Genomic DNA, 19595 nt, shown 5'->3' with positions numbered 1-19595 from the left:
CGCAGCACCTCGGCGCGGCCCCTGGGAGCTGCAGGGGCTGTAGGAGCTGTAATGAGCTGTAGTGCCGCCCCCGCTGCAGAGCGAGAGACGCGTCGCAGCGCACCCGTGCCGGGGACGTGATGCCGTGCTCCCACCCTCCACGAGCGGAGGCGGCCCGCGGCCGCACGTCCGCCGCGTTCGGCGTCTGCTTCACGAACGCCGTTACTGTGGCCGCCCCGTTCTGAGAATAAAGCGAAAAGGGCCCGTGGGCCGCCTCCACGCAGCGGCGAGGCCGGCGGTACCGGCGCCGCAGGGACGAGACCACACGCCGAGGGGAGCCGCCGGCCGCCTGGAGGCGCGCTGCCGCTCGCTGGGACGGCGAGGCCTCACCGCAGCGCCACGCGGATGCGGCCGCCCGGAAGCCGACGTCGGCCGTGGCGGGCGGAGACTGACACCCGCGCCGCGGGCCAATGGGAGGGCGGGACGGCGGCGGGCGGCGCTGCGGAGGGCGGGTGACGTGAGGCGGCCGCGCGTGCGGCCTTTCCTTTCCTGCGGGCGGCGGCGGCGGCAGCATGAAGGCGTCCGGCACCGTGAGTGGAGCCCTCGGCGCGCTCGCACCGCGGCCGCGTCTTGTGGCGGGCACGAGGCCGGCCCCGGGCGTTGGGGGCGCGGCGGCGAGGGCTCGCGGCGCTCGAGAGCGGTCTCCGCGCGCCTGGGCGGCCCCGTTCGGTCCCTCGCGGAGGCGAGCGGCCAATATGGCGGCGGCGCTTCGGCACGACGCGTGAGGGGGGGGAGGCGCCATTGGCCAGGCCGGCGGGAGGTGCTGCCGGCCTCACGGAGCTCGGCTTCTCCTCGGGCGCTGGGAGGCCCGGCTCGATGCGGCTCCTCGCCGTCGGGGCTGCGGGCCTCTACCCTGCGCCGGGCGGGCCGCCTCTCGCCGTGATGCCCGCCCCGAGGCTGGGCTGCCGGGGAGTCGCCCCGCAGCCGCCGCACCGCGACTCACGCCGCTGTCTTTGGTCTCCCTGCAGCTGCGGGAGTACAAGGTGGTCGGGCGCGCTCTGCCCACGCCGAAATGCAGGACTCCTCCGCTCTACCGGATGCGGATCTTCGCTCCAAATCACGTTGTCGCCAAGTCCCGGTTCTGGTACTTCGTGTCTCAGCTGAAGAAGATGAAAAAGTCTTCTGGAGAGATTGTGTACTGCGGTCAGGTGGGGGATGGCAAACCCGATAACGTGGGGGGTTTTGAAGCGAATTCTCCCTGGTATATATAAAGTTACTGGAAGCTCAGCTCACCGTTCTGTTGCTGTTGAATTAAGCAACATGTTCCTCTTGTCCAAATGGCAGCGTATGCCCATGGAGCTTAGAAAACAACAAATTGTCAAAAAACCCCGAGATTAACTCTAGAACCGTGATAACTTAGTTCTTATTGGACTCTGTGCTGTTCTCTGGGCCTTGCGCTCATTTGTTGGGCTTATAGCTCATAAGATGTATGTGGACATTCATAGTTCTTGGAGAACATATGCTGACATATCGTATTGAATGTCCTTTTCCATGTATTTCCATACTAATGTAAAGCTGAATTTAAGAAGTTGACAGAGAATTGTTAGTTTGAATGCAGCTCTGTTGGTGTGGGAGAAGAGGCAGTATCTTTCACTAGCACTTTCCATAGTGCTTTCATTAGAGCTTCAGCGTAGTTAAACTGAAACACTGATGATGTGTTGACCTTTCTTTTGTCCCCTTGTCTAATTGCAGGTGTATGAGAAGACCCCTCTGCGGGTAAAGAACTTCGGTATTTGGCTGCGCTACGATTCTCGGAGTGGGACTCACAACATGTACAGAGAGTACAGGGATTTGACCACTGCTGGTGCTGTCACTCAGTGCTGTAAGTTGGTGCAACTGCTTGAGGTAGAACCTCTATATAACCATAAGCGTAAATCTTAAAGTGAGTCTTAGGGAAGAATGCTGTCTTAAACCAGGAGGTAAAAAGAAATGAAGCTCTAGGAAACTAAATGAGGAAGCTGCTGGAGAGGTCTGTCGGTGTGATCTCACACTCATAACATGTTTTCTCTAGCTGAAAATATTCCCACTTGAGCAGTCTATGGCTTTGAGTAGCTGCAGTAATGATATAGGCTGAGTTTCTTCGCCTTTGAGGTGCTCTGGGTGGAGATGTTGACTATATATAATGTTTCAGAATGGCCTCGTTGAGGGAATATTTCAGATCAGATCATCTCAGTTTGTGTTATGTGAAGTGCCCATGGAGTAGACCATTCTCATTGCTGATTCTGTTGCTAGTTGTACTTGAAACTGTACGAAATGCACACAAAAACCCAAAGAATGTTGTTCTTCATAACAATGTTCTTTGTCGTGTGTGCAGATATTATATGTATCTTGTCGCCTTTCCAGAGCTGAAGTGCTCTTGAAAGTGAAACTTGAGGTTCTACATGAACAGAATAGGATATTTTCTGTTAATTAACGCACTGAAAGGCTGCCTAAGAGGCCTCAGAGCTTAAGTTTGTTGTAATGCAATGATTGATAGCTGAGTATCCTGTCTGGATCATTTAGGGATTCGAAGAACGTTTTTCCATTAGTAACACTTCAGTGCTGATTCTCAATCAGCTGCCTTGTTTTACAAAGGTAAATCCCTCCTAGAGTATTCCTCTAAGCGGACATCTTGAAATCAGGCAGGAATAAGGTGGCGTTCTTTTGGAGATGTTATGAGCTCTCTTGTTGCAGACCGTGATATGGGAGCCCGTCACCGTGCCCGTGCTCACTCCATTCAGATAATGAAAGTTGAGCAGATCCCTGCTAGCAAGTGCCGCAGGCCAGCAGTCAAGCAGTTCCATGTAAGTAAAACTGCAGCGCCTGCTGGGTCCCGCTCTGCTAGAAGGCTGCAGGGAGGGAGCGGTGTCTGCTGCACCACTGCTTTGCAGGCAGGAGTGTGGAGGGGGAAGCAGCTGTTTTACTGTGTCAAACTCCTTTGGTTCAAGCCAAAATGTGACGTGTATTATATTACAAGAAGCGCACCTTTCACAGACACGTTGTTGAAGAAGAATGACAGGCCTTTCTTCCCTTTCTTCCCTTGTGCATCTTTCTTCCCTTGTGCATCTTTCTTCCCTTGTGCATCTTTCTTCCCTTGTGCATCTTTCTTCCCTTGTGCATCTTCCCAGCGCTGTGAGGCGCACAGCACTAATGGTGTCATGTCTCAACACTGATCTTTTCCTTGCAGGACTCTAAAATCAAGTTCCCTCTGCCGCACAGAGTTCTGCGCCGTCAGCACAAGCCGCGTTTCACCACCAAGAGACCAAATACTTTCTTCTGAGTACAAACACGTGCTGTCAGCTCGGTGTAATAAAGGCCTGTTGGAACCTTTCACTCCTCGGCTTCTGTGTGAACTTTGTCTTTTAATCCCTAGGGAGCCCCTTTTCCTCTCCTGTTTTCTATCTGCAGCCCAGTTGAAGGGTGTAGGGAAGAATATCTGCCAGAGGAAAGTGGGGCTGTTTTAGCTGTGGGACAGCAGCAGGAGCTGTGAGCTCCATGCAGGGAGAACTGCCTGCTGGTTTAGGAGGAGGTGGCTGGGGCTGAGGCCTGATGTCCCATAGGAGCTGGGACAGGCCCTGCTGTCGGAGCAGCCCCCTTCCCACGGGCCGAGAAGCCCGCGTGTTGGGACAACCAGTCGAGAGATCAATGTGGCGTGTAAGCGGCCTGAGGATGTAAGGCTGAGAGGAGGCACGGCAGGCGCTGCCAGCCCGCTCTCCGCTCCCGCTCCACTCTGCAGCATGGCGAGGAGCGGCCCTTCCCGGCATGCCCCGCGCCCTTCTGCCCTAGCGCCACGTGACGGGGAGGGCCGTCGCGTCTCACGTGACCGCGGCCCTCCCGCATCACGTGACGGGGACTTCCGGGGGCCGCGGCGCGAGCGGGGCTCGCCGCCGGGCTGGGAGCGGAAGCCGGAAGCGGTGCCGGGATGGGGGAGTCGATCCCGCTGGGCGCGCCCGTGCCGGTGGAGCAGGCGGTGCTGGAGACTTTCTTCTCCCACCTGGGCATCTTCTCGTACGATAAGGCCAAGGACAACGTGGAGAAAGAACGCGAGGCCAACAAGTCCGCGGGGACCAGCTGGCTGGCCCTGCTGGCGGGGCTGGCGCACCTGGCCGCCGCCGAGAAGGCCTACCACAGCATGACCTTCCTGGGCCAGAAGCTAGGTACCGCCACAGCCGGCCCCGCGCCGAACGGGCCGCCGCGATGCTCCGGGAACCGCCGTGGGGGGGAAGCGGGCGGGACTGCGGCTGGTGCCGCCGCACCGGGAAGCGCCGGAGTGACACGCGTGTGTGAAACGCGAGCGCTGGGTCCGTGCGCTCTGACGTGCACGGTACCGCGAAGGGTGTCTGACGGCGGCACTGCGAGCCCTTCCCACCCCGTGCTGGGGACTGAGCAGCCCGGCTGCCTTTCCCGAGCTGTAGCAGCTCTGTGTCTGGGCGGGCGTGCGCCGGCTGAGGTTCTAGCAGAGGTGAGCTCAGCGGAGTCACCAGAGAGTCTTCCACGTTGTGGTCCCAGGCCCTAAAACTAGAACAGCGTGTGTGTCAGAACGTGTGTAAGTGCTGAGGGCTGGGGATTCCCTCTTGAAAGCTGCTATTCGTGTAGATGCTGCAGGATCTCAGGAAACCTTGGCCTCGATCTTAGCTGCTTCTCAGTCCTATCACCTGTGAATACACAAAACTGTGACTAACGCAGGACAAGCCACCATCATGCTGTCCTCTGGGCAGAGCTGCTTGTTTTCGCTTTGAACTACAGACTGGCATGGAAATTGGATCAAGGGATGCTGCAGCTCATGAGCGCCACAGCAGCCATCTGGAAATGGAAGGAATGAAATAAGAGTAGTATTTCTGTGCAGTCTTTTGGTAACATCACAGTGGAATATCTTTTGTCCGTGTCCCTGGCGGAGGTGGGATTGGAACTAGCTGAACTTCAAGGTCCATTCCAACCCAAACCTTTTCACAATGAGGGCTTATTTTTTTCCTTTTAAGTTAATCCTAATGTTAAGCATTGGAGGGAGGGAAGCATCGACTTCATTTTTTCCTGAGCTTTAGTTAAGGATTAACCTTTGCTGTGGTCCCACTGAGATAAACTGTGCTTGTTGTCCCTTTGAGTTGTGGTTGATGTTAAGGTACGGTAGGGACTGGAAACTTTTGGTTTGTACACACAAACATCACGTTTCCCATGTAAAGGTTGCTTTGCAAGGCCGAGTGTTCCGTGTTTGAGGAGGTGTTATTAAAGGAGTTCACCATAAAAATTTTAGAGTTATGAACAGCAGCGGAGCCTGTGAAAACCTCATGTTGGCTCACGACCTCCACAGATAACAGTATTTCCAGTCACGTATCACAGCAGCAAAGTTAAGTAAACACTTGCTGCTAAAAAGCCCAAACTGCAGCAAACGCAGGTGTGAAGAATGCGAAGAAATTTTGCAGCAGTCATTGGCTGCTGAAATACGAATCGGGGCAGGCATGACTTGCATCAAATGAGGTAGAGTGCTTCTGTGTGCAATTCGTTCTTGCAAAATAGGCTGAAACTTATTTCTTGATGAAAAAATCCTGTGATAAATAACCCTTAGGAACACCCGGGGAAAAACAAACGTGGTTTTGTTTTCCAATGTTGCTGTCTGTCTTTGCTCTCCCTGGAATTTGGTAATACCTCCATATTTATCTGAACAGGTGGTCAGTCATTCTTCAGCCGAAAGGACTCCATCCGAACCATCTACACATCCCTGCATAATGAGCTGAAGAAGGTGGTGGCGACGGGTCGCAATGCACTAGGAGGAACAGCTCCTCACTTGGAAGAGCTGCTTTCTCACCTGTCTGAACAGCTCTGTTTTTTTGTTCAGGCTCGGATGGAAATTGCTGACTTCTATGAAAAAATGTACACGCTCAGCACCCAAAAGTTCATTAACTCTGAGGAACTGGTAAACATTTTGGAATCCATCCTAAAGAAATATAGCTCAAGGTCAGTGCTTATCTGCTGGCAGTAAGTACTCGGGCATGTGGTCTGTCATAAATTATACTGAGGATGAAAGCCTAAAGATTTTGCTGTCGTTTGATTGCTGAGGAGCATGGCTCCTTGCAGGAAGTCATGCATGAAGTGAATGTTGGTGAGCAATGTCCACCCTTGAGCTGAGGGCTCAAAATAAGACTTCTCAAAAAAAAACCACAGAAAATTCTATTCATTACTTTATAGGAGCCATCTTCCCTATTCCTTCATTCGTACTCAGCAGAGAGCAAAGAATAATTTTCTTTATGGGAAAGGTGCCAGAATTCAGTTATTTCATCCACTGCTGTGCTTGTAGGGGAAACGGTGACTTAATCCCATATGGACCTGAGTGAAACTGGTAGGAATAGAACAGATCTTTGTGTGTTGATTTAGTTTTAAACTTAGAATTGAGCAGACACGTTCTAAAGCCATGCGTTAGTCTGCACGTGCCCGTGTCTGGGTAAACTTCAGATTGATTTCACTATAGTATTAGCCTTTAGTATAAACTGTTATTGGTTCTGACCCTCCTTGAAAGGTTTTATGGTGTTATCACTTGTTTTGAGAGCTGCTGGAATTAGCAGAAGGGGCACAAGTCTTTGGTGCTTGCCTCTGTGGTTTCTTACATTAAGATCTCTAAGTCAATCTTGGTTGAGTATTTCACAGCTAAAACGCGATCTGTGCCAATGGTGGCAGTTGAAAAAGAAAAGAAATTTTGAGTGATTTGACAGCAGGCAAAAATGGCTGTAAAAAATGCTTTTATTTTAAAAGGCAAACAAGGTGGCTGTTTTAGGAAGAGAGTTTTCAAGTACAGTTGGATTCTTTGTTGGTGAAACAGCTTCTAAGAAGACATTGGGGTGAAATAATGTGAGGATTTTGTATAGTTAAGATTATAGTTAAAAATGCAGGGCTTTCTAAAGTTCCAGATCTAAACACTGCAGCTGACTCTCCTTGCTATTGTTAATAATTCTAAGGTGTAATTTTGTTATTTGGAAGTCTAATTCATATAACGTTACTGGTAATTTTGGGCAATCCTTGGTTTGTAAACCCTTATAGTATCAGGGCTGCTAGTCCAATAAAGCGTAAAACTTGGCTGTTTCTTTTTTCCCTTGGTTTGATCAGCAGTAAAATAGTAAAGGAAAAGTAGGTTTATTGCAGAGTTGATTTATTGGGCATTATTGTTTATTCTGAGCATATGCTGAGCCAACAGCGCTGTTAAAAACCTGAAAATCAAAGTCAGTCCTTCAACAAAGTGACTGGAAACTTATAGTTGAAACGCTTTACTATAGCATTTAAATAAGATTTAATGACACATCTGTGCTTCTGGTGCTTTCTTACAATATCATAAAATAAGCCATGTCTTCTCACTGGAGAAAATACTGACAATCTTGCTCTGGGACAATAAGCAGCTCCTAAGACGGAGACATTCTAAGATGTCCTAGAGCTGTTTGGGTAGCTTGGTTCTCCCCAGTATTGTGCAGGATATTTCTGAAACAAAGCCCATCCTGTATTCCTTCCTGTCATTGGGTTGTATCTCAGAGCAGTTTCTGAGGGCTGTTAATGCTGACGTGTGTTTCCCATACAGCATTTCTCTGTCAGTCAGTTGACTCTCTCAAGTGAAAGGTCAGATAAACTGACCATTAAGCTGTCTGTTGCCCCTAGGAATATATCCTCGCTTATAGGTGAGGATGTGCACCATTTAGTCCATCAACACTTCTAACCCAAGTGGGGCATCTCTTTTACAGGAGGTTCTGGCCCTGGTTTCTTTCCTCTACATGTGGAAATCATCATTCTCTGAACAATTGGAAGTTATTTTGTTAGTGCTTGTACCTGGCTTGTAAGCAGCCAGTAGAAGGCATTTTGCTGTGTGTTCTGTAAAACACAGCTGGAAAATCATCATTTCCTGAACTTCTGGAGCTTTTTTCTGTGGGGTGGAGGAGGCGGTGTATGGCAGGAGAATGTTTATGACTTTAATTGGGGAAATTAAGGCAGCCTCAGATGTATAAAACTTGAATATATAATGAATAAACAATCTATTTTGATGTAATTATTTTTGTGTTAGATGCTTTAAAGTAGTATCCAGACCCAGGATGTTCTTCTGAAGTGAGGACACCCATCTGTCTTGGTTTCACTCAAGTCTTGTCTTTGAAGTGTTGTTTGTTCTTTGTTGCAGATCTCTTTAAGAGGTCACCTAACTGTGTATTATGGGAACACATGTATTAAAGAGGCTACTTCTGTCTTAGCTGAAGTTCAGCCTTTCTGAAGTTGAATATTTACCTTCTGTAACTGGAGCAGTTCTGCACAGTTTGAATTGAAGTGTGTTTATCTCCAGTGATACAAAGCTATGAGTTCGAGTGACAAGGGGAAGGAAGCAGACTGGATCTGAGTGGGATTTGTTGTGGTAGGGTGGTTTTGTTTTTGTTTACCTTAACTCTTTGCAGTTAAGGTAAAAAAGAGAAAAGGTGGGAGGAGAAGAGAAAGCTTTAGAATGGGTCTATTAAAACTCCATTTCACTGAGACTTGTTTTAATGGTACAATGACTCTAGTGAATAAGGCTTGTGTTGGCACTTCTACCTTGTGGATGAGATTTTCGTAGCATCTGTTAAGCTGAGGGCTGGTCTTGCCCTGAATTCTTAGGGAGGGAGATGTGCTGATTGTTAAAGAATTTTTTACTGTGAAAGTATGAAATCCTGCTGAATGTTTTTCTCCTTCATTGCTCCTGGCACACCAACATTCAAAATCTGAGACTGGGCTCAACAGCAAAAGCAGTTAATTGTGGTTCTGTTCATTAATTTCCCATCACAATTTTAATCTTATATTGTAAATTAAAAAGGAAAGAAAAAAAGCTCAGGTTGGTTTCCTCATAGCTTCCCTACATGAGCAGTGAATTTATAACGTAAGATAACTTTATTTAAACTCGATATCTTAGTACTGTTTGACAACTATCAAGACATATTGCCACCAGAAGACATTTAAAATTGAACCAAAGCCACTTGAATGTAAAGAGGAATGGTGCTTTAGTAGCTTGTGAATCAATATAGGCTGATGTAGGCATTCTGTATTCTCATTAAAGTGTTTGTCCTAGTTATGCTAAGTAGCAGTTCTTAGATTAACAGGATAACTTGTTGGCTTCAGCCTGCCTTGGCGTGTTGTGTTCTGTCTGTGAATTGCTAAGTACTAGCTGATAACCTCACTGTTGCGTATAGCGTTTCTCATGTCTTGAATAATGTTGTGTTTTCTAGATTTCATCACCCAATCCTCAGTCCTCTTGAAAGCAGTTTCCAGCTGGAAGTAGATGTGCTTGCGCATCTCTTAAAGGCTCAGGCTCAGATCTCAGAGTGGAAATTCCTTCCATCCCTGGTCAACTTGCACAGCGCTCACACAAAACTACAGACGTGGGGCCAGATATTTGAAAAACAACGGGAGACCAAAAAGCATCTGTTTGGGGGGCAGTCTCAGAAAGCCGTACAACCTCCTCACCTCTTCCTCTGGCTGGTGAAACTCAAAAACATTCTCCTCGCCAAGTTTAGCTTTTACTTTCACGAGGCCCTTAGCCGACAAACGACCGCTTCTGAAATGAAAACTCTGACTGCTAAAACCAATCCTGATTACTATGGGAAAATTTCCAGTTTTATTCGTAAATACGACGCTGTCAATGTCTCCTTAATCTTTGACAATCGTGGATCGGAGAGTTTTCAAGGACATGGTTATCATCATCCCCACTCTTACAGGGAAGCTCCCAAAGGAGTGGATCAGTATCCCGCAGTGGTGTCTCTGCCCAGTGACAGGCCGGTTATGCACTGGCCCAATGTAATCATGATAATGACTGACAGAACCTCTGACCTCAACAGTTTGGAGAAGGTTGTTCACTTCTACGATGACAAAGTCCAAAGCACATATTTTCTGACTCGCCCTGAACCTCATTTCACCATTGTAGTTATTTTTGAGTCCAAGAAGTCAGAAAGGGATTCTCATTTTATTTCTTTTCTCAATGAAATTTCACATTCCCTTAAGAACTCCAAAGCTTTCGCAAGTTTGAAGCCTGGATCCAAAGGGTAAAATAGGCAACACAAGCTGTCAAGGCAGATCGCCGGCCTTTGGGTAACTGCAGCTTCAGGGATTACATGAACTCGCGATTATCATCATCTAATTGAAAAGGAACCATTATTTGTAATGATATAAGTTCTGTTTAAAAAAAGCCAACTAACTGACTCTCGGGGAAAAAAAGTATTTTTGCCAGTATTCAGTGGGTAACTGAGCTGCGGGTGCTAAATGGCAGCAGTGGGAGCTTCTTTGTGTGCGCGTGGTTTGCAATTTGCAGTACGATTTATTTTTTCAGTCCACAACTTAGTTGCCTGTATAACAGAGGAATATATGCACTTTATTGTAGTCTGATCTACAGAGATGACTGCAAATGTGATGAGGGTGGAAAATGCATATTTTCAGAAAACCAAACTACTGTCTGACAAGAATTACTTCTGGGATCTGTACGCCTATGGAAGGGAATATTAAAAGGTGTGAATCTGCAAGAGCACCATTTAAATAAATAAGATACGTGAATCACAAAGGAGCTCACTGATTAAAACACTTCTGAAATGGTCGAGGGTTGATACTTTCTGTTAAGCAGCAGTTAATTCCGAACAAGCTCTGAAGCACGAAGCTGCTTCAGAATGCAGGCTCAATCAAATCAAGCTGCAGTGTGTGCTGGGAGTAGGTCATTCCCCACAGTGTTGTGACGCTCTGTGTGTGGGACCAGCACTGGCTCCAACTGAAGCTGGAGGAGGTTGAGCAGGTGGTTTGGAGTGGAATGGCTCCATGGAAAAGCAGCAAAGCTCTTTCAAATTGTGCTTTTGTGCTACGTTTTAGACAGGTGTGCAGGAGGAAATACCCTCTGTGAGTTATTTTACACTTTGCCATGAAGGCCAGCTTGGGTATATTTCCTGACTTTTGGAAGCTTGTTGTTTCTATTCCGTTCCGTTCTAAATGCTTTCACAATTAAGCTGAATTCCAACTCTTGGAATTTTGATTTCCATTCTTTTGCAGTATGTTTTCCTCATTCTAAAATGTCTGTTTCTCTGCTTAGTCTCTCCAAATCTGGAGGCTAGAAGTGAGGTTTCTGGTTATCCTGAAAGCGCCGTGTTTGTTTTGAGAGTCGATATTTCCCCCCGTCACATACAACTTACAGGCTCATGCTGTGTGTTTCTTCTGGCCATTATGCAGTTTTACAGCTCCTTGTATGGGAATTCAGGAGGGAAGGATGTGGCTCTGACATACAGTGTATGCTGTTGTAGTCAAGTTAGATCCTTAGCTAACACTGTTGAAGCTTTGAAGCAGAGCAGATGACCTTGGATATTGAGCTTTTAGTGAGTACCTTTCTCTCTTGCAGAGGGTTTTGGTAGCTTGTCTCGCCTCTCCTGCAAGTACTTCAGTCACGTAAGCACATTCTCACCTCAAAGTGTAAGCTCCAGTTTAGCATTCTGTGCCACAGAGAGTCTGCCACGTTTTGCTATAATCAGTTGGTCTGTTGTAAATAGCTGCGCTTCTTCCTTTTTTCTAAATCTTAGTCTAGATGCAGTATCACCCCTGAGACTTTGAAGAGACTGGAAAAGGAGCTGTAAATACACCAGCAGTAGACCTCCACCTGGTTCTAGTAATGTTGCATTTTGCATCTTCTGTTGTCCGTTTGCCCAAGTGAAGTTCCACTCTCCCAATGCTGTCCTTTGCATGCTTACCATCTCTCAGATGGTGACCCTGTTATATGGTCGTGCTATTGACTTCCTCAGCCTGAGTAAGAGACAAGAAGCTGCTGCCTGAACTACACCCAGTCTTCAGCGGTGTAATAAAGTGTTGCACAAATTCTGTCTTCCCCTGCAGTATTTTCCTGTGGGATGAGCTATCCATGGCAAGGGGAAGAAAGTAGCTTTGGGAGGAGAAAAGTGTATGGATACAGTCACCTGTTTCCAATCTTCAGGTAGCAACTGTCTTGGCAAAGCATCTCTTTCTGGATGGATGATTGTGAGAGATTTAGTTGTCTTACATTATTAACTAGGACATGCTAATATGATGTTAAAAGTTAACATTTGAAGCTTCTTTAGAGCAGTGCAATGCTGGTGGTAACTGTGCAGCTCACTACTGATCTCATACAATATGTAGTGTCACCAAATATTTGGCTCTGTTATACGCACCATTTGCTACAGAAGTACTGGGAGGTTTTTTTGGTGTGTGTAAGTCAAATTACTCAGGTTAGAGCTGTAAAGGGAGCATAATTGTGCTGAGTTGTTGTGATCCCACATGGGGATCTACAAGTTGAATTAAAACCAGGGATGCCTGTGTCAGGCTGAACTCACAGTCTTTGTTCTGGAATTAGTTCTCTTTGGGAATGCAAGAGGGGGAAACATTGTCTCCCCTACTACTAACTAGTTCACTCTTCTCTTAGGATTTTACTTCATAAAATGTCAGACTCAAGCCGAGCTTTTCTGCTCTGTGTGCTTAGTGCTTTCATCAGCACTGGTGGCAACTGCAGCAGGCTGGAGTTATATGTCCTCTCTGGATATTTCCTAGTTCTGGTTCTTCAGGAATAGAGCAGTGCTTCTCCAAGGACTTCAGGGTCTGTGTAAGACTTTAGGTAAAATTCTAGGAACACTCTGAGGGCGAAAGGTCAGATTTTGTAACTCCATTTTTCATCTGAAAGCTCACTCAAACTTGTGATGGGGCATCTGAGGCTGGTTTTGCCCTCATACAGCTTGCCAAGATTCCCCTAAGTAAATTAGGCACCTCCACTCTGGGAGATGCGAGTTCTTATCAGAGGGATGGGGTGGGGAGTTATGAACACTAACAGGGTCAGTTTTCTGCTTTTGATCTGATGCTCCAAATCTGCCTGCATGATTTACAAATTTGACCACTCAAGTTCCATTGTAGCTGTGGAAATCATTTTGTAGAGCTCATCTCTGCCTGGAATTATGCTGAAGGGAAGATTCAGAAACAGTAAAAGTTATTTTCTTCTTCTTTTCATATGTATCTATCTAGAGAGAGCAATAGGAAATTATTTTCAACTTTTATTGGATAATAAGTGTTTGGGAAAAGCTTGTCCTTTTTTACTGTTACTTACGAGGGGAATGAGTGAGATAGATGGAGTTCCCACCCCAGCTTCCTAAGCAATTTATCTACACTGTTTTGCCTGCAAACTCAATATGCTTAGGTGTAGCGGATCTACCATTTCCATGCTGAAGTTGCAGTCTGCATGCAGGATATCTTCAGCTGGAGAACTCCAAAATTTCATGTGCTCACATACACACACACACACACACACACACACACACACAAACATACACACACACACACACAAACATACACACACATACACACACATACACACACATACACACACATACACACACATACACACACATACACACACATACACACACATACACACACATACACACACATACACACACATACACACACATACACACACATACACACACATACACACACATACACACACATACACACACATACACACACATACACACACATACACACACACCAGTCGGTGAATTTCTAAAGCTGTTTGTTACTTGTGAGGATTTCTATGTCTAAATGTGATTTGGGTCCATTGGGCTCATCTCTAGTTGGGGGTGACTTATTGAAATGATGACAGCTAGATTAATAAGGGATCGGTCTACTTGCTTCTGAGAGAAGTAGAATAGAGCAGAACGGAACAGTGGAGTAGAGTAGAACTGGACCTAGAAGTGAGCCCTGGGGAGCACTGCTGAGGGACACCCCCAGCCAGATGTAACACCAAGCTATACCATTGGGCCAGCTCATCACCCAGCATGGCATGAAACTGATTATCTCACAGGTGGGGAATCTGTCCAGAAGCATGCTCTGGGGGACACTATTAAAGGCCTTACTGAAATCCAGAAAGGTTGTGCCCATTTCCTTGGCTTCACCAACCAAGCAGGTGGCCCTATTGCAGGAGATCAAACTGCTAAGCAGGACTTTTCCTTGATGAACTCAAGTTGACTCTGCCTGACAGCAGCTTTGTTCTTCAAGTGCTTTTCACAATTACCCAGGAAGATTTTCTCCATAACTTTTCCAGGGACTGATAACAGGTCTGCAGTTTCCTGGGTCTTCACTCATGCCATTTCTGTAGATGGTTATAACTGGCTATTTTCCAGTCAGCAGGGACCTCCATGGACTTTCATGACCTTTGATAAATTGTTGAAAGGTGTCCAGCTATTGCAGCTGCTGATTCCTTCAGTACTCAAGGGTGAACCCCATCTGGACCTATGGCACATTGAGCTCACATAGTCCTTTCATATATACAGATGGACAGTCATTGCTCCTCCAGTTGTAGTCCCCCAGTTCTGAGGCCAGGCTCTGTCAGTACTGTTAAATACTGAGGGGAAAAAAAAAATAGAGAAAGCATTAAATTCCTCTGTTTTTTTCTCTTCCTTCCTCATGAGGTGATCTCCCACTCCAAGTATTAGTCCAATTGCGGCTGATATACTTGAAAAAGACTTTTTTGTTGTCTGACACCACAGTGGCGACTCAAGCTGGGCTTTGACTTTTCTCATTTTCTCCCTGTAGATTCAAACTGAAGCTCCATACTTTTCCTATGAAGACAGACCTTGCTTCCATATTTCCTTTTTCAAGCCTAGTTCCAGGCAGAGTTCCCTGTTCAGCCAAGTTGGTCTTCTAGCCCATTTGCTTAACTTGTGGCACAGTGGGATTGTTGGCTCCTGAGCTTTTAAAAGGTGGTTCTTGATAAGTGACCAGCTCTCATGGGCCCTTACGCTCTGTAGAGATGTGGCCAACCAGCTCCTGGGAAGGCAAGTAGGAAAAAAACCCCAAACACGTGGCATTTTAGTTTGATGGTTTTGTAGTATTACCAACTACTCAAGAAAGAGGTGAAATTTCAAGAAACAACTATTTCAAGTTCTTGCTATATTTATCTTCAAAGCTGTCAGCTGAAATGTCTTCAGAGAGCTGATACGATAATCATATGTTAAAAGCACAGCTTTCGTGCTTCAGAGTATAATCTGCTCACCAAGCGTGGAAGAACTTACCATTGAAAGATTATGCTGCAACTGTGTTTTATAGGGACTTATAATTTTGTTTGGACACATTACAGAAAGTATCTTTAGAAATAAACCAGGTAGAACTTTTCCCAGAGCTGGCATTCCTTCAAGAACACCAAGTGTGAGAGCTCTGTCCAGCTCTGGGAAGAAAACAGCTGTATGCAATTTTTGTACCATTTTTTCCTATGCATAAGAGCAATGCAGGAATTACCTTTTTACCTTAGTAAAATAGAAAATCTACCACTAGAGGGTGGTGTTAATATAAAATGTAAGTGGTTTTGAGCTCGGTTTGTATCCAGGATAGAATTATTATTTGTACTCTCCTACACGTTTATGAACGTGATAGATTTTAATGCTCTAGGCAGATTTGTTTTAGTATTGTTGGCTTTCTTCCCCATTGAGCGATTTATGGAGTTCTGTTTTAGCTGTAAACAGCGATAGCAAATATCTTGTTTCATACCTCAATATGTACGTAGGCACTAAAATGATTTTGTTTCATTCATCTTCTTCATGAGGGAGAGGCATTCAAGGAGACAAAGGTGACACCAGGCTAGGGTTTAAGCCTGAAGCATGTTAGAGGGTTTTGGTCGTGTAACTTGGTCAGAGCCAGGTCCATGGGAAGTGAATCCCTGCCATGAACCTATTACAGATACCTGCTCTAACGACCAAGCTCTTCTACCACCCATGTTTCACTGCCCACCCCCCAGTCTGGGTAAAAACACATTAACAGTTGTATTTTTTCCTCTTTTCTCCATGCTGAAAAATAGTTGGATGAAAAATATTATTGGACTTTGAAGTCATCCCGAGAGTGTCAGTTTTTGTTCCCCCTGCTGATGCTGTACGTCACCACACATGGTGACCAGAGAGCCCGTGACTGTGTCTGAACCAGCACTGAAATTACAATAATGAGGGTTTTGGCGGTGCACAGTAAACACATCTTTCAATGTGACTGTGTTGAAATTATGATTGTACGGGGGATAGCACAGTGCCTTTGAGCTGATAATGTGACTGCGTGCATGGGATGCAAATGCAGTGTGTACAGCCACCCTGTGGTGCTTGGATTTAATAGAGCAGATCTTCATTGACTCCGCGTGAAGATGAAAATTTTCTAGTCATGTTTAGTCTTAGCCTGATAAATCACTGGCAAAACAAACAAACACAGTTAAATGAGTCAAATGCAGAGTTGTGGCACTCCAGCAGGACAATGGGCTTGGTTTTGGTGAGCAGTCAGTGGAGGGCAGCTCAGCCAGCGGCTGGGAAACACAGAAAGAGATGGACATGAAGCTCAGAGGTGGGCTGGGTGGGACTGCCCGCAGCACAGAGCTGAGCACCCACCCTGGTGGTGGCGGTGGTGGCTGCAGTACTGGCTCTTCCTCATTGGTGCTTTGGCCACCTGCTCACCACGTGTCTGGTTAAAAACTAACAGTATTCGTCTGGTTACTATGGCAATGAGGCAGCAAGAGTTGTCATGGTGATGGAACAGATTTTTTTGTCATCTTTGTACTGGGGAGTGATGGATGTAATCTGAGGGGTCTCTGGACGTGACAGTTCACCTCATGTCTTCTTCCTGGACAAAAATATTCACACCCACCGTGGACAGTGCACGTCCTTCCCATAGGGTTACTTGCTTTTTTGCATCCTGAGGATACATTTTTCTTTCACATTTGGGAAGAAAAGAACACCTCTGGCAAACTATAAGTTGCTAAGCCTAATATAGCTATGTGCACCTCTGTCTAAGGTGTGTTCATAAAATATAACTCTGCTAGTGAGGCTGTTTCCAGGCGCTTCTTTAACCTTGTGCCTGCAATTCACATCTGTACATCTGATAATCATAGAATCACAAAATGGTTTGGTTTGCAAGGGACCCCCGAGGATCATCAAGTTCCAGCCCCTCAGCCACAGGTATGGCCTCCAACCTTCACATCTGGTACCAGACCAGGCTGCCCAGGGCCCTGTCCAACCTGGCTTTGAACACCTCCAGGGATGGGACACCCATAGCCTCTCTGGGCAGCTTATGCCAGCACCTCTCCACTCTCTCTGTGAAGAACTTCCCCCTGACATCCAAACTAAACCTTTCCTCTCTGCGCTTAAAACCACTCCCCCTTATTCTATCACTTTATTCTATCACCTTTATAAAATATTGATTCCCCTCCTTTGTTTAATCCTCTTTTAAATACTGAAAGGCTGCAATGAGGTCACCCCGCAGCCTTCTCCAGGCTGAACGAGGCCATCTCCCTCAGCCTGTCTTTGCAGTGGAGGTGCTCCAGTCCCGTGGTTGTCTTTGTGCCCCTCCTCTGGAATATTCACCCTGACTCAAGATTACAGCTATTTCTATGAAAACAGAACATTCTGCTCATAATCTAAGTGCCCCTAAACCCTTAACTGCTCTGAAGTGTTCCCACTAAGTCAGGCACCTCTAAATGAAGCCTGAAAATAACACTGGGGGTGTTTCTTGATGAGGAATACAGGGTGCTTTCATAAAGGGCTGTTTGTTGGCACCAGGAAGTCTGGAAGATGGAAAATCAGAAAATTAGGTGTATAATATAACAGCACTGATACCTCACAAATGTCTTCAGTGCTTTGTTATGTGCTTTTTAGCAGGAAGTCGTGTGTGTGCCGGTAGACTGACACTCACTGAAGCATAGGAAGCATAGGAAGGATATTGGCTCAGGAAAGCGTGAGGATTTGGACCTGAACAGTGCTGGGAGGGAATCTGGGTTGTGCCCGGCACTCCTAAATCTTTGTCATCACAGTGATATTTTTAGCATCCTTTTTGCTTTATACACCACTGATCACTGTGTGCTTCAGCATACAAGTCGTGTGAGTTCTCATTGCCACCACATGCTGGAGGGCTTGTTGTAGTTCCTCAGAACCAAGTCCAGCTTTCACAGCATCACTTTGACATCTACAAATAATAGCTCTGTTTTCTTTCTCTCCCTTGTCCACAGCTTTGTAATTACACCCATAAATTGTGTCAAACTAAGGAACAAAGTTTTCAGGAGCTCATGGGGCCATGGGGTACCTGAGTACCCATTCAAATACAGAACTGCAGCCTCTGGGCGAGGTAAACTCTCAGCTGCAAACAGCTGGGAAGTAGCAAGACACCACTGCTGGCTCTATCTATCCAAACTTTCCCTCTGTATCACTAGAGGTCCCTGCTAGCATCTATAGGCAAACACGGTACAGCCATTCTTGGCTTACTTCTAACTCAGGCTGCTCAGAGCCATTCACTTTACAAGAAGCTCTGAAATAATGGGAAAATGCTGCTCCATCAAAACAAAGATCTTGTAGGTGTGATACATCTGCTTGTGCCACCTCATCCTCCTGCTCTTCATTGCTTTTCATAGAAAATACTCCTTGTGTGCTTTCAAGTGCTGGACTTAGATGCAGAACTTGCTTGGACTGTCTTGCCAATACAAGATGAGACACTCTGCAGTGCCCAGCTTGTTCTTCAAGTGTAGCTTCAGCCCCGAGAGCTGCTCAAAACCTTCCCATCTGCTCCTTGCTGGGTCCTGCTCTGTCTGCTTGTATTCAGGGCACAGCTAGCCAGAAACTAGTGAAGTATGAAAGACTTTACAGGACCTTTGTGTGGATTTATTCGGGCATAATCTGAGACGTGAACTTACCTCGGTTCCAGACTGGTTGATGCCAGTGGGTGGAAGGTTGGCCACCTGCACTATTGTTCTGCAGATGTATTACTGTCAGTGGTTCTTTCACAGGTCACCTTGCCCATGAAATCTCACAGCACAGAATTCTTCCTCACCTTGTCAGTCTTTCAAATAATAAAAGAAATCTGGCTGTTGAAATCAGAAATAACACTGGAGTCATACTGATACGGATAGATGAGGAGATTAATGCTCAAACTTGTTGGGTGCTCTTTCCCCTCTCCAACTGAAAGGCAGCAGCTGTCACCTATTCTGAGATGGATTCAACGATGTGCAGAGTGGATATGACTGGATATGGGAATTCACAGAATCAGTCTTAGAATGGCTTGAGTTGGAAAAGACCTTAAAGATTACCCTGAGTTCCTTTCCTCTGCCATGGGCAGGGACACCTCCCACCAGCTCAGGCTGCCCATGAGTTCTAACGTGGCCATGACTGCCTTCAGAGATGAGGCATCCACAGTTTTCTTGAGCAGCCTGTGCTGGCACCTCACCATGCTGACCATGAAACAACTCTTCCAAATGTTTAATCTAAACCTGCCCTCTTTCACTTTAAACCCATTACCCCTTGTCCTATCCCTACATGTCCCAGTAAAAAGTATCTTCATGCAAGGCGGTCTCCCTGGAGTTGTTCTTCCTCCTCTCCAGGCTGAACAGCAGTGAGTGAACACCAGAGATGGTGCTGGAGTCCCAGAAGAGAAACAAAACCCCAAGAGTGCTCTCATGCCATGGGCTCACCCTCCTCCTCCACCTGCACAGGGAGTGACTTCCAGCAGCTCAGAGACTGCAGTTCAGCTGCATTAGTAGTGGAGGAGCAGCACTATGGTCGGTCTGGCAGCATCCACACCGATGGGGC

General features: G+C 46.6%; 2 protein-coding genes and 1 non-coding gene across 4 annotated transcripts; all 3 read left to right on the top strand.

The window, feature by feature from the left end:
* Positions 1-437: 437 nt before the first annotated feature.
* Positions 438-3351, top strand: RPL18A (ribosomal protein L18a). The gene is made up of 5 exons (XM_072329790.1): positions 438-569; positions 1008-1187; positions 1732-1861; positions 2713-2822; positions 3206-3351. Exons 1-5 carry the CDS (start codon positions 552-554, stop codon positions 3296-3298), a joined length of 531 nt encoding a protein of 176 aa, XP_072185891.1. The 5' UTR covers positions 438-551; the 3' UTR covers positions 3299-3351.
* LOC140247528 (small nucleolar RNA SNORA68) lies at positions 2292-2424 on the top strand. The gene has a single exon (XR_011902707.1). It is a non-coding gene; the product is annotated as a small nucleolar RNA SNORA68 (small nucleolar RNA).
* Positions 3352-3850: 499 nt separating the features above from the next.
* KICS2 (KICSTOR subunit 2) lies at positions 3851-10592 on the top strand. Of its 2 annotated transcripts, XM_072338762.1 has the most exons (4): positions 3851-4175; positions 5682-5755; positions 5834-5970; positions 9234-10586. In XM_072338762.1, the coding sequence occupies exons 1-4, from the start codon at positions 3941-3943 to the stop codon at positions 10048-10050; spliced, it is 1263 nt and encodes a 420-aa protein (XP_072194863.1). In that variant the 5' UTR covers positions 3851-3940; the 3' UTR covers positions 10051-10586. The 2 variants fall into 2 exon arrangements, with proteins under 2 accessions (XP_072194863.1, XP_072194857.1); XM_072338756.1 differs by having other exon boundaries at positions 5682-5970; positions 9234-10592.
* Positions 10593-19595: the final 9003 nt, after the last annotated feature.

This window comes from Excalfactoria chinensis, chromosome 1, assembly GCF_039878825.1.
Source record: "Excalfactoria chinensis isolate bCotChi1 chromosome 1, bCotChi1.hap2, whole genome shotgun sequence".
NCBI lineage: Eukaryota > Metazoa > Chordata > Aves > Galliformes > Phasianidae > Excalfactoria > Excalfactoria chinensis.
The sequence above is the reverse complement of the archived record's forward strand: the minus strand, read 5'-3'. Positions and strand labels throughout refer to the sequence as shown.

Excerpts from the sequence above, each read along its gene's own strand:
- RPL18A (XM_072329790.1), top strand. Across the intron at positions 1,188-1,731 it reads AGATTGTGTACTGCGGTCAG|GTGTATGAGAAGACCCCTCT; the intron begins GTGGGGGATGGC and ends GTCTAATTGCAG. Across the intron at positions 1,862-2,712 it reads TGGTGCTGTCACTCAGTGCT|ACCGTGATATGGGAGCCCGT; the intron begins GTAAGTTGGTGC and ends CTCTTGTTGCAG.
- KICS2 (XM_072338756.1), top strand. The coding sequence starts at position 3,941 with ATGGGGGAGTCGATCCCGCTGGGCGCGCCCGTGCCGGTGGAGCAGGCG. Across the intron at positions 4,176-5,681 it reads CTTCCTGGGCCAGAAGCTAG|GTGGTCAGTCATTCTTCAGC; the intron begins GTACCGCCACAG and ends TTATCTGAACAG. Across the intron at positions 5,971-9,233 it reads CTAAAGAAATATAGCTCAAG|ATTTCATCACCCAATCCTCA; the intron begins GTCAGTGCTTAT and ends TGTGTTTTCTAG.